General features: G+C 35.1%; 2 protein-coding genes across 4 annotated transcripts in view; both read right to left on the bottom strand.

The window, feature by feature from the left end:
* Positions 1-3,099, bottom strand: part of LOC124640951 (inverted formin-2) — a 112,307-nt gene extending 109,208 nt beyond the window's left edge. For 2 of the 3 annotated variants that reach the window (XM_047178932.1, XM_047178933.1), the window contains exon 1: positions 2,954-3,099. The gene's annotated coding sequence lies outside the window, so the exon portion shown is untranslated. Of the gene's footprint in view, positions 1-2,949 lie in introns of all 3 variants that reach the window. The other variant, XM_047178934.1, reaches the window with a different exon arrangement.
* Positions 3,100-7,773: 4,674 nt separating this feature from the next.
* Positions 7,774-11,587, bottom strand: LOC124641063. Its single transcript, XM_047179069.1, has 5 exons — positions 11,569-11,587; positions 11,144-11,218; positions 10,746-11,045; positions 9,139-9,328; positions 7,774-8,734 (listed from the first exon to the last, which is right to left on the bottom strand). Exons 1-5 carry the CDS (start codon positions 11,585-11,587, stop codon positions 7,828-7,830), a joined length of 1,491 nt encoding a protein of 496 aa, XP_047035025.1. The 3' UTR covers positions 7,774-7,827.
* Positions 11,588-14,832: the final 3,245 nt, after the last annotated feature.

The raw sequence follows: 14,832 nt of genomic DNA, 5'->3' as shown, positions 1-14,832 counted from the left end.
AAGTTCCGCCTTTCTTATTTGCTACAGCCCAGAATCCCACTAATCCCAAAAGGGAAAAGAGTGAGTCAATAAATAAATACAATCAACGAAAATCAAACACGAACCGACATCGTCTAGGTGACCCTGCGCAGTGACATCTCACAACACGGTTACTGAACTTGTTTGGTACAACACAACCATTTTCAGATGTCAACAGATCTTTCACACTCGCCTGAGGAAAGAAGCTTTTTAATTTAGTCGCCTTGTCTAACCATCCGATGCTCCCGATACTCCGAAGGGCCCATGAATAATTCATTAACAGAAGGTTTTTTACACAAATCGGATATAGTTTTAGGGTTAACAGGCCTCTAAATGTGTTACCAGATACATTATTGTTATGTAAAAGAAAGTTGACATCTTAAAGTTTTACTTTCTTACTTGTTTTGATATAAATCCATTACTGGTATTTAGAGAGTTTTATATATTTGTGTTTTAATGGTGTGTTGTAAAAATAAAATTATCTAGCTATTACGAGCACGTGTCAAGTCAATTTTCGAGAAATGTAATTTAGTTTTTATGAGCACTGTTTAGAAGCTGCTTAGAATCGTTCGTATACGAAGATAAATTATGTTTTTAATGATGATTGATCTACTAATCAGTTCATCTGAACTGATATAATCGTTTCGATCAACATTAGATCGTGATTTTGATGAATCTATTGAAAAGATAAGTTGGAATTAAACACCTGATCAAACTGCTATGAATAATATTTGTAAGCCATCATTTTGATAAAGTTGAATGTTAAGCTTCTCAATATTACATATTATATTCAAATAATATGATAAAAATAAGTTGAAAAATAATATAAAAAATCTGATGATTACACTCCTGTAAAAACTTGCCCTAATCACCGACACTGGATTTGCCAAACCTGAGCATGACGTTAAATAACACAGGACCCCAAAATAACAAAACCAGTTCAACACCCAAAAGGGCTAAAAAATATAAAGTCTGCATTAATTTGAAGGGTGTGGGAGGTTTAACAAAGGAAACTGCAGACTCTAATTATAAGGATGAAATAAGGTTAGGGCCAGGAGAAGGGCTTTCGGCAAAGTTAGGGTGCATAAAAATAGGTTCGAACAATGTATGTTATATATAATCTGATTTGTTACCCTGAATGATCAAAAAGTCACAAAGTGTTCTCCAGCATGAATCGTATTCTAAATCTAGGTGTGGATTTTCGTTGGCAAGATTAATTGGATGTAATTTTAGATGTTATTGAAAGATTTTTCTTTAGTTTACGAGCAAAATCTTTGTCAAGATACGGAAAAATTCTTAAGGTGCTCTCTCTTTATTTTGATGTAAACAAAATCCATTAGTGGAAAGATTGATGCAGTGATTAATAATGATGATGATCTTAACAACGTCATGGTTAATAAGATTTGGTGCAAAGGCAAGATAACCAATATTTCTTGAATATATTGCGTTTAGGTAAATGTGACAATCAAATATACTAAATATAAATTAATTTATAAAGATCTCGATTTAAAATCTAATCATTTGTTATAATTAATCCTTTCAGATTTACCATAATCCTCAATTTATTATTGGAAATCAATTAAGTGTCTTTACTTCCAAAACACGTTTTTTGTCCTTCCGTACGAAAAATTAATTAACACTTTAAAATGTTCAATTTAACACTGTTATCAGCTTGCGTGTGTAATAAATTAGCTTCGTTGTCTTTTCAGGTAGTAAGTATAATATGTAGTATAGCACCAATGTCCTTAGTTACGAAAATAAATTCAAAATACAGGCAGCGATGGTTTTCAGTGTCGCTTTTTAATCTGTCATTGGCTTATCTTGGTGATTTAATAAGTTTAACGTCGCGTCGTCTATTGCGTTTTTGTTATAATTATTTTCTTTGATCATTATGGTGTTTGCCCTTATTGTGTCGGTGGCCTCAAAGCCTGCCCTTGACCACAATCCCACGTCTTTCGTCTCATGCTTGCAGAATGTTGCTAAGACAATAAAAGCCTGGTTATGGAATAATCTGAGATGTTTAACGGCTGTAATTTTACCTTGTTTTCGTTAAGTTGCCTTATTAATAGTAGGGTACTTGCTGAGGATTTATTCGTACTGTTTCATCAAAATCTAAAGAGGTACTCTGAGTTTTCCATATTTCCTAGTCGCAATCTACTTGATTTCAATTATGGCAAACTATGAACAACCTTGCTATAATTAATGTGTATCTACTAAGACGCTATGCTAATTAATTAATAAAAAATAAATTAATGATCAACTTCTGTTTATGGTAAATGACAAAGGTCTTTACTATACGGCCATAATATATGGAGTTTATTAGTTTCTTGATCCCAGTCAAATAGTAATTAATTTAACTTTACAGTGAGTGGTTTTGAGGACAAAAACTACGGAAGCGAATGACGCTTCTTTGACTTCAGTTTAAAGTCGTAATAAATGTGTAGTTTCAGAAGAAAAACTTTGTGAAGATAAAAAAAGCTGAGATTTCAGAAAAGCCTGTAAAAATCAATTATTTAACAAAATCAGGCGTACGATAGATTTAGATGATTGAACTGATAGGGAAGTTGGTATTATCGGTTGATAAACCCCAGTTGACGATTTTAAGTTCGAATCAAGCGCGGATCTTACGATAGCGCACGAAAAGCATCGTGATTCCCGCGTTATTGGGACTGTTAGTATTTAATTGAATTGTTGTCTCTAGGAATATTTGTTCTGAAGAACATATTACTATGCATAATTCCTCAAAATATTTAGCAAAAGTAGGCCGTCAAGGTAAACATTAACTTGCCGAAAGCCTAATGTATGCACGCCTTGAAGCCGTATTAACGCCAACAACAGATTCGCGACGGTGACCGTTAAATTCAAAAACACAACACAAAAACAGTTTCCGGAACAACGGTTACATAATAATGACAACAAAATAAAACTGACATACTTAAATCAGTTGACTGTTGTCGTATTCCATTCAGTATCGTAAATCGTGGCACATCACACGCGAGGGTCGGACGTGACGCGTGCTCTCGGCTCGAGCGTCGGCAACGCACTGTTCGTCGCCGCGTCCCGCGTCCTTCGACCATACACTTTCACTACAAAATGATAATACTAAAACACTACCAACTTCAAGTGACCCTAACACTTTGTCACTAACTCCTGTAACCTAGGATATTGAAACTAGCAGGGTATTCCATGGCGCTGGTCCTTTTGTCGAGGGTGCGGTTATGTGAAGTTTTGTTTGCAATTGTTTTGTTTAGTTTTCCTCGGGCAACGAAGATTTTATCTGAAATTTATGGCCGCCTTGAACTAATTGTTTATTTACTTCGCTTATGCTAATCTAGCACCTTGATGGGGACACCTTCAAGAAAATGTATGGTTACGGAAATTTTATCGTTTTCTTTTCAAACTTCTAAAAGCTTTGAACCTAAAAAGGAAATATGTACCTAAACAGATGTGTCCTACTTCTTAATTACTTGAATTGTAATTAAATATTACTAAGGATTTTAATAGCAAGATTTATTTTTACAGCGCTTTTTACAGATCTGGGAGCTTTTGTATCAACATTTTTAATTTTCACCTCAACCTATATCTCTACACTAAAATCAAAATTCCAGACATTATTAGCATATTTCTAAGAGCCTTTTAAGAACGTAAACAAAATTAATTTCCTCATAATATCTCCTCTAGATGCGGATCCAGACTATGATCATGAGCACCTACAACAGGACCAATTGAAGAATGCAACAACTGATTACAATAATGCATCACAAATTGTGTTAATAACATCGTAGTACATAGTGTGTACAAAATATTTATTCTATAGTATAACGTTGCTGCTGGCATTGCACACAATTTACTTAAGTGTGCACGTGACTAGTGCAGAAGACTTATGTTTTGATGTTGCGAATATTAATATAGACCACAAAAATATTACGCGGATTTTTATCCAAAATGGATGGTTTCTATGGAATCAAAACCTAAAACTTTGGATAGGTACAAAGTACAAATGACTAGGGAACAGGGCAGGAAGAAGAAAGGACTTTGAATATCATATATTTTTGCTAACAATCGCACTTTAAAGATTATATAGAACATCATAAAAAAATAAAAAATCGAAAACTTTTAGAAACAACCCCAACAGCGTAAAATGCATGTCTCGTTATAACAAAGTCGAAATAATTAACACTTTTAACTTTGACACACAAGATAGAAATCAGGACAATCATAATTACAATAATGAAATGAGCCATTAATTTTAGCCAATGTTTTGATGTTTGACTCGCCAATGGCAAACTCATAAACGTTTAATCAGAAATTATTCATATCTTCCTTCAGTAAAGTTTTCCATCGTTTCATTTTGGTCTCTGCCTTCTATTTATCCTTCCACATTCATACTTAACATACTCTTTGTTTCACACCTTCTTATGACATTACCATTCCATAAAAAATACGCTAAGATACAGTTAATGCTTCAGAAGAAAATATTTAGATCAGGACTCAAGCGCATTCAGGGAAAACATGTAGTACAATCCACAAGGAGCAGTTACTTAAGTATTGAAGCTGATCATTGCAGAACAGATGTAATAAGCTCCTATATTTAGCTCTCGAACGTTATTTGATAACAAAGCCATCTGCTATTAATACGAAACATGATTAATATAAGAGAATGCATCGGATTCACGGCTAAATATAAACCTCTCTACCGATTCATAGTGTATGAGTCGCCATTAAGACGGTACGCAAGTTATAAGTTACCTACCTCAAGTATTGTGCTTATTTTGTTTGCAATACATATTCATAAAACATTATAAGATTAATTCGTAGATTAAATTAAGTAGTGAGTTTATTATTGGTGGTAGATGTCAGTTCTAAGGATCAGGATAGAATCACAGAAGTGACTGCTTCTAGATCTTAAGCTCTCGAAGATAGAGTGTACAAATATCATATCAAAGTACTCTTTGTACAATTCCAATACCAAAAGACGAAAGGACCCATGATTTCACAGTTAAATATTCTTATTATAATCAATAATATTTTCAACCCGGAACACTATTATAAAATATCAGGCGCGGACAAAAAATATTAAGTTCAAGGCGTATATTTTGCTTGAGTCGAGAAAATTCTTGCTTTTCCCAAAAACGGTATAATGTCATGAACATAACAGAGGCGAGGCTCTTTATATCTTACGACTACAAGTATCTGTGGCAAGTCGTGAAAGAACCAAAACTACTTATTGAAATGTTGGAAGAATAAAACCTCAATACCAATGAATAAAAACTCTTACAGATGAACTTGTAAATGAATAAGGGAAGGAATAAAATGTGTGATCACAGTTAATGATTTTTCTTCTTCTTAACGTTTATCCCGTCTTCTGACGGGGTCCGCTTTCCGTCTCTTCTATTTTGCTCTATCCAGGACATTGAGTTCGAGATTGAGATTGAGATTTTCATTGAGATTTTCATGTCTTTCTTTACGCCACTCTACCACCGCAGTTATGGCCTGCGCCTTTGACCGGGTATATCGAGATTGAGTGTCGCATTGCCGATATACTCAGGTGGTCTCCTTTTTACATGTCCGTCCCATCGCAGCCGTTTTTCTTGTATTTTGTTGGCGACATCGCGTACTTCAATAGAACGTTCAGAAGTAAATATAGGTATGCGCCAAAGATGTACAAAGTAGCAATTATTTTTTGACGATCAAAAGATAAAGCAAAAGCAAACTGTGAAATGTCACGTGAAGACACAATTACTGCACCCAACAAAAACCTAAATAAAGGCTACTGATGATGATCACATACTAATCAAGAATGACCAACACAAGACAACAGATAACAAGCTAAGTAAACCCAACGATGTTAACACTAGATCCATTCATAATACGCACAGGCACTCAACAGGATTTGCATTGCACATCATTAGAGATTCAAATGTTGACAGCTTGTTTATTTATGGTCCGAGGCCCATTCATACCAGTTACTTACCTGATCTGTGATTGGATGCTTGCACCCGTGTGCTAATGGTGATGTTGGGTTCATTCATTCTTTGTGTTATTAAGACTAGCTTATTATCTTTGCTTAAAGTAACATCATACTGTGTTGGTACCATTTCCTACAAAACTGTGTTTGTTGGTGATGAAACTTTATGAATACATAACTTTTTGTTACTGCTAATTCTTTTTAATCTCTTACTTATCTTTGCCTTACATACTGGTTTTAAACTTTTTGTGTGAATTTAGGCACTGTGATACAAAGCCTCCTCAGTAGCTAAGTTATACTAAAAGCTGAATTTTAAAGACTTTTATTAGGTACGACTTCATTCACAATCACATTCGACATCCACCACCAGGATAATTAGATTTGTAATAGTTTCTCACCCATTTCCAGACCTTGACAATCACCACCTACATTGTAATCCAGGTCACACGCAATGTGGTAATCAATCAAGATTTCCCTACCTCATTCTACTCCTTTATTACCATAGTTAACATAATCCTACCATTTCAGTACACACATTACACAAATAGCTGACACAACAATTAAGAATCCACTTTCCGACCTAAATACGCAATAATATAGGCATTAGACTAGTTTAATCGCGCGACCTTGCCCGTATCCGTTAATTGCGCATTCATTAATGTCTTCCGTGTGCTGCCGCGTTCCGAGTCTAATCGTATGCTGATGAGCTGGATAAACTTCTGATTATCTCGTAGTTACTGTCAATACTTAAGACTTCTGTTTGTAAGTAGGTAACTCTCTCTTCACCTGTTTCCCTTGCTTTTACAACTAATTATTGGGTTTATGTTAAGAGCATTTTTATTAGCCTTTCTTATACATAGTCCTAAACTTGCAGAATTTAGCTTTTTTGTCTGCAACGTTGTGTTTCTAAATGAAAAATGTATTTTTAACATGTACCTATCTTTAAATCAAAGCATATCTGTTGGAGCCTGGGAAGCACGTACCTACTGGAATAGATATTAATTTCAGTTTTTGTTACATTCATTAAATCATAAAAATGTCTAGTTGCTAAGATTATGATCAATGCCTTCAATGTTGAAAATCTAGTTTTGTCTAAAAATCTGCTTGAGGAAAACGCAAAAAACCTTAATCAAACTGTTTGTCAGAAATCACTAGTACACAATTGTCGAGCCAATAAAACTGAATAGGCTCTAAAGCTCTAGCACAAATCCAAAATTCAAACAATAGAAAAATAATTATCATTTGTCACGCGACGCCATTTAAGTAAAACAATCAAATCATAAAATAATCGCGTCGTGTCATATAAATGGTCGTACGACATGCAATAAGGTGAACGATCTGAGTGTAAAAATAAAGTTAAGGCCGACATTACATTAATTGCTAAGTATTGGCTTTTATTGTCAACTGTTGCACTGTAATTGTTGAACTGAGGTCGGGAAGAAGGGTGTGTTAAGTAGAAATTATGGTAAAAATCCTTCTTCATAAAGTTTGGGTTTTATTGGTCAAGATCAAGCTCCATAATTTTGACATTTTGGCTGCAGCTTGATTTAAATCAACATTTCAAAATCAAAGATAAGAAGAAGGGTTTAAGAGGAAGAAAGGAAGTATTAACCAAAGTGATTCAATAATTTACTGTGTCTAATTTTAGTAAAAAATACATATGTAGTTGAACTGAACTTACGAACTAACTTATATCTAAAAAATACAAACTACCTCACTGTAAATACATAATTAATCGATTGAATTTTTCATTCATACTTTGTTTCGTTAGTGTATTTATCTAAAAACAGTTAAACATCTACTGCTTCTATAGACAATTCGAGACAGCTCCGTACTTCACTCTATGTATAGATACTCTGTCCAGGTCTAACTTTAACAATTTCTGGATGATTGGGATCACCATTCCCTCTTACAATGTAAACTACATTATCATTATTGTTCGCTGTTGGTTTTGCTTCTCTTAAAGTTGTGGCTTTCGGTCTTTTTACATAAAACCCATGTTTATGATCAAAAATATATTCACCAAGATTTACAGGCGTCGTTTGATAGTTGTTATTTATTTGATAATCATTTTGTTCAGGAAAGAATATATTCTTTTGTTTCCTAGGATAATCTCTGGGTCTGTAAGTTTCTAGTCTATTTTCCGTTTTATCATCAGGAAATTTTAATGTTTTACTGGACCTTGGTGGTCTGGCTGGTTCATTTATTCTATTGTATTCTATATATTTCGGCTTTTTCGTTTCTACTTGATCTGGGAAGGACCATTTTGAACCTTTATCTTGATCTTCGTAAAAATCGTCATCATTGTCATCTAAAACATTTACTCCTGGTTTGTTTTGTATACGTTCTTCAATCTCGCTTTCAGAAGTGTTGCTGTTTCTATAAGAATTTTGTGTGTAACCCTGATTATAGAGATTGCCATTTTGGGGTAGAAAGCCATAACTAAACTGATTTAGAAGTCCATAGTTTTGTTGTGTCTGCTGTTGGAATCCATACTGTCCAGAAAGATAATTGTAAAATTGCTCCAAATTTTGTTGTTTTTGCGGAACTTGTGGTTGTCCAAAGAATCTGAAGAAGCCTCCATTATGGTTGTTTAGGTAGTTGATTAGTTTTTCTGGGTCATTTGGACACTGAGGGTAAGCACGGCGACATTCTGAAGGGTTTCCTTTGGCCGTCAAACCCATGATTGCGGCACGACTGAATATAAACAGCGGCGACGAGCTCACTCCGTTGTAGGCCTGAAGTAACCTGAAAAAAAAAACATTATGCAGTTGAACGTTTATGTACATTTTCATATCATGAAACATGAAAGATTCTTAGCATTTTAATGAGTGTCATAACATAACTCGTAATATTATTTTAAAGGAATACGTGAGTTATCTATTCCTTACAGTGTTGCAACTTTCTAGCAACCACATACTTAAAGTCCAGGTATTAGTTTTTACCATTGGTTGGTCAACCACAAACATCAATTGGAAATTGTGGTAGTTTACTGTTATGGCAGCAACCCTTGCCGTTTGAATTGGCCATGTTTAAAAATAATATCATTAACCGGCGAATATGACTCTCTTGGATTGACAACATATAGTGGACTTCTAAAGTTCTGACAAATGACCGTCGCTGTCTACATTAAATATGACGCCCAAACTTACGATAGCAAAGGCTGCAAACTAGCAGAAGCTTTCAGCAGCATGGGTGATGAAGCCGTACTGCTGCCTCCAGCCACTTCGCACAGGATCTTCGGCACGCACTGCTGGTCATCATACAGGGCTATTGAAGTCAATGCCTCCGCCACTGCCGAAACTGCTCTCTCAGGCAAGGACTTTGGCCGACGGAATGGCCCTGAAAATAAATATAAAAATAATCTTAAAAATTGGGATATCAAACTCGATGATTCAAAAGAATCTATTAATTATACAATGGACTCTTTGACTCCTAAAAAAAGCTAAGCTATTAAAATAAGTCGTAGGTGTAACAATGCCTAACCAATTATTGCTTCTAGCTACAGCTAGTTATAATTGCGTGTCAAGATCATTGACCTTGCACTCTTAAACCTAACTAAGATCAGTCTTTAATTAACGATCACCATCCTTTATTGGAGTTTCTTTATCATGATCTGTATTATCATTAAACGACATATTTGGTGGTAGATTAGTCAGAGTTAGTCATTCTACGTTGAATCGGTTGTTACCTCTCACCTATGCATTGTTCCTATCGGGTTAGCTGCTGACCGCGACCCAAAGGCGTGAGCAAATGGACGCATTGTTGTTGTGCGAAAGGCTTACAGTGATCCTATCGGAATTTCTAGAGCTAGATTAGCCTGTTTAGTTATACGTGTATGGCATGTGTTGTAAGAATTATTGTTCATATGCTTTGCTTAGAACTAACACTCACACTAAGTTTTAGATCGTTTCAAGCTTGTGAATGCGGGTTTCACAGGGTCGAAATTCACCCAACCGCCAACCTAATGTTTTTTTAGATGCAAAGCTTGCCTTGTGTTGTAGGAAAAATAAATGAGATTATGTTGTTTCTGACATTCAGCATCCATTAGATCGATCTAGATTAGTTTATACACACAAAAAAAAATGTTATGTAACGCAGGCTAGACAACATAACGTTCATTTTACAAGTAAAAATATAAAAAAATACGTACTATTCAGTCCACTTGGATATCCCGGATAAACATATGGATTCCCTTGAGGTCTGTACTGTGCTTGAGCTGGCAAGGGATATTGGGCATTATTATTCACGGGATAAGTTTGACCATACCCAGGCACTGCATAACCCTGTTGGTATGGATATTGTGGGACAGGATAGGCTGGTGAACCCGGCTGGCCATTTTGCGAGACTATACTTTGAGACCCAGTAGACTGTTGGTTTGGGAATCTTACATTGGTTTGTCCATTTGGAACACCCAATCCAGGATTTGGATAGTTTCCCGATGGCTTATAAATTCCATATCCTGTTTGCACTGGTGGGTATAGTGAACCAGGATAGGGTGCGTAACCTGGATAGGCAGAATTCGGAAATGCCGTTCCTGCTAAAGATGCAGGATAACCCGGATAACCATATCCAGGGAGAGTATAACCCTGCGATGGGTAGGTTGGGTAACCTGCACTTGGATGACTCGGCCTTGGGAAACGCCCTCCTTGATATCCAGGATACTTTAAATTATCATTTTGTGTTGTTGGTCCTTGGAAACGAGGCTTTCTTCTTGGTCTTCTTATATTTTGTTTTGTAGGTTCTTTATTCCTATTACTGTCAGCAAAAACAAGTCGTTCAGTAGCAGGATTTTTGTCAGGATCAGGATTTCTAGTATTAGAAATGAAATCATCGTCTTGATTTTCGAATGTGATCGGCTTTCCAGAACTTTGTAAATCCCTTTCATCATCATCGATGTAGTTGAGATTAATTTCGTCATATTTAGCGTCATCTTCAAACACTATATGCCCAGGACTACTTTCTTGATCATCAAAATTGTCTTCGAATTTTATCTTCGCTCTTCCTTCAATGATTTTGGTTATTAGTTCACTTTCGTCAATACTTTGTCCATTATTCACTGTATCAATAAGATATTCTTCATCAATTTTATTTGTTGTATCGATATTATTATTTTCATCTTTGAATTTGATTCGTTCCGAAGATTTATTTTCAAACCTAACATGGTCAATATGGTCTTGATGATTGTCAAGTTCAACATTGTTTGAAAAACGACGACTAATTGATGGTTCACTGAAATAATGACAAAGTGGTTTTAGAAATATGAAAATTACGCAAAACATTATTGTGAGAAGGTATTTATTTTATAAAAGTTTGCCAGAAGGAACGACTTCTTGGACAAGAATAAAAAATAAACGAGAACCATGTTATTCTATTATACAAGCTAAGTGATATAAAATTCAGCAGTTTTTTTTTTTATGAATACTTACAAACTTTCGCGTCTATACTAAGCATGATTATGATATAGGTAATGAGCTAGCAAATCTAATTATGTCTGTCTTTCCTTTCTCCTTTTTTACTGAAATCTTTAAAACTTCATTTTATCATCAAAATTAAATTACTCCTTAAATACTTCAACTTACGTGCTTGGTCCAGGGTCATGAGTGCTAATCGAATTGTTTTGTCTGGTCTTTCCGTCTGCATATAATTGGTTTAACAGTAAAACGACAATTATTGCACTTGGAATGCATATTTTCATTGTACGTATCTGAAAATTTACATATCTTTATTAAATTATAATTATAAGCACAGAAGTAGGTACCTAAACAAATATACACACTTTCATGTCATTAGATGATGCTTCTATTTGTGAACGCGTAAAGGGACGAAAGCTAAGTCACCAGAATTAAAAGGAAACGAAGAAGTATGCAGTAGTACATCTCCAACAAGGATGCCAAGGATGTTATGTTGTTTTACAAAGTAATAAGCAAGATGGAGACTGGTTGCTATAAAAAATAGATCAGGCGCTTCTCGGTAAATCGCTGAAACTATTGAAATTCCCTGCTCTAGCCTTTCTTATGTCATTTAATGTGGTATAATTTAAAATCTGAGTTGACAACTTAGTAATAAAATAAATCCGGGCACCGTATTTCAAATTAGTGTTTATTTATGTAACCTATGTAAACTACAGCGGGTTATAAATAACATATTTCCGAATTTCTTCCCAAAAAAATCTAAAATATTCACTTCTCAAATTATCTATTATATAAAAATATATATTATAAAGTTACTTACTTTTTAAAATCCTTGAAGCACTCACAAACACACAACTCCTCAAAGTTACTCCGAGCAAATGCGAGAGAAAATGTAAAATTTCACTTTTCGGATGTTCAACGAAAGCTGCTCCTACGCATGTCCACTAAAGGACTGTGACGTCACGATCTAATATGGCGCGGATCCTTGTTCAAAATGGTCGTAGTTGAATAATATGTTACGATATGTTATGGGTATATTCTAATTTAGAGATAAAAGAGGTACTAGGACTATTAAACTTTCTCTCTTAACCCGTATATTATTGAATTCGTTTGGTCCAGAGCCCACTTCTTGTTACCGATATTATCAAGCTAAGCTTATCCAAAGCTGACTCCTGTTGATTACACAATAGTTAAAGAAATATGTACAACACTCTTCATCTTAAACGTAAGGCGTCAAATGACTGCCATTTATCATTTTAAAGCCCTTAATAGTAGAAAAATGATGAACCGCATACGAGTTGTAAAGCTTTTTAGCAGCCACTCCACTCCACACCAGTGATACAGCCTAAGCTTAGTCTAGCTGAACCAAATGACCAGAACCAATTTCTTTAGAACTCAAAAACTCAAATTGACCACTGGTCCCAGGATCAACCACACATTTCGCAACCCAAACACGACTTCAGAAATTGGAACAAAGCTTCACATTGACCTTGAATATCGATAGACAGTTTCATCACAAACTCGCTGGTCCGGTATCGATAATAATCGGCTAACGAGAATCGTTGGGCAACACTATTGACGAGATGACAGGCGCGTGGACGCACCACTTTAGAAATATGACAAGTAGCTGTAAAGACTAGAAAATATTTGTGTAGATCTGAATCTGAAGTTGTTACCTAATGACTAAGTTATCAACACATGAAGATAAGCTGATCCTTGCTGATCTTTTGAATATTATTCATACTCAATAACTGAAGGCAGTACTTCAAACTTTTCTTATAATAGTCTTCGAGGCAGTAAATGCTTAACGCTTAATTCGCACTTATACTGTCTAAAATAATGTTAGCAGAATACACTTATAAAATAAACGAAATATTGTCCGTTATGTTTAAAAATAGGCCTCAGAATCTAAACAACTAATCACTATATGTCACAGGAAAAATCTCGAGTACCTAAGTAAGCTTCCGGGTCAAAAATATGACTAACAAAACATAAACTTCCTAGTTAGGCCCTTTGACTATAATTGTACTGACCTAAACAAAACAAATGACGTACACATTGACATATAAGTTCGGAGCCAGTAGCCAGCCGCCCACCAGTTATCAAATTGACACACTTTCCTAAGAAAATAAATGCAATATCCGTTGGTCCATGTTGGTCCGTTGGTCCGTTGGTCATACGTAGATATTGCGAAAGGAAAATATCACAACAATATAAAACAAACCTTACTGAACTAAATAGGTACTAAGTTTTAGGGTTCCCGAAATCATCATCTGCCTAGCCTTTTTCCAACTATGTTTGGGTCGGTTAAATATTTTTATTAGTTTGACAGTGATGCCGATAAGATTAAGAGATGTTTAATATTTTTCAGAATGTCTAGTCTTTACAGCTAAGTACTTGTCTTATTTAGTTCTCGTCACTCTTATATCACTTTATCAATACCTAATATTGGAGTCGAGGCTAGAATTTAGCAAACTTACGCTGCGCTGTACAGAAACATCAACGGGCTTGACTAACATCAGTCATGTTAGGAAAACTTCTCATACGAAAAACTTGTTATTCCTGAACACAAGTAACACCATCCAGTAATTAGCCAAAATTAAATACATGGATATATTTACACCTGAATCCTTCCTACGGCTAGATTACATCTATTAGGAAAACAAAATATTGTATAATCGTGTTCGACGATTTGAGGCTAGACAGTTCTATAAAAACAAACGTAGATCTATACCTATCTAGACAAGAGGTCCACGGTAGTACATCATTGGTAACAATCAAGTTCTTTTTGGGCTATACCTAAGCTTATAGCTAAGATTGCAAATCGCGTTTCTTTAGTGGTCTTCGACCTACGAGATATAATTTTAAGTGTCAATCCTCCTAATTCGTGATTTTCAAATGACCCTCAATGCTACTTGAGTATTTTAAGTCCATAATCATTGTCTTTAATCGTGACCTGCGCAGGAGTCGAGTGCTGCTGCGATTCTTGCGAAACGCACGTGATTAAAAGTTTTGGAATGGTTTCTTTAATTATCTTGTTGGTAATTGAATAACCTATGAACTATAGCAATCGTTGCACATAAAATAAGGGTTCAAATATTATGTATCCGCAGTTACATAAATACAATTAGGTAATTAAAGATTCATATAACTTGACGTCCTTTGAGGAGAATTTTACCTTTTTCAGTAATGTAGTAGGCACTTTAGAATATAGCAGTTTTCAAAATATGTAAACATCTTCTGTAAACATAACAGTTGTCGCCATCTAGAGACTTTGGCTTGCATTAAAGCATGTCTAAGTACAAGTAAGCTGGTATAGATGGCGCTACTAGTATCTTTTGATTTTGCGGTTGAATCAATGAACATCGAGCACCTTCCCGCACGTACTGTTTTTTGCTTATTAATATTAAACAAGTTTTGTTTTCTGAGAAA

Source organism: Helicoverpa zea, chromosome 21 (assembly GCF_022581195.2).
Source record: "Helicoverpa zea isolate HzStark_Cry1AcR chromosome 21, ilHelZeax1.1, whole genome shotgun sequence".
Classification (NCBI taxonomy): Eukaryota; Metazoa; Arthropoda; class Insecta; order Lepidoptera; family Noctuidae; genus Helicoverpa; species Helicoverpa zea.
The sequence above is the reverse complement of the archived record's forward strand: the minus strand, read 5'-3'. Positions and strand labels throughout refer to the sequence as shown.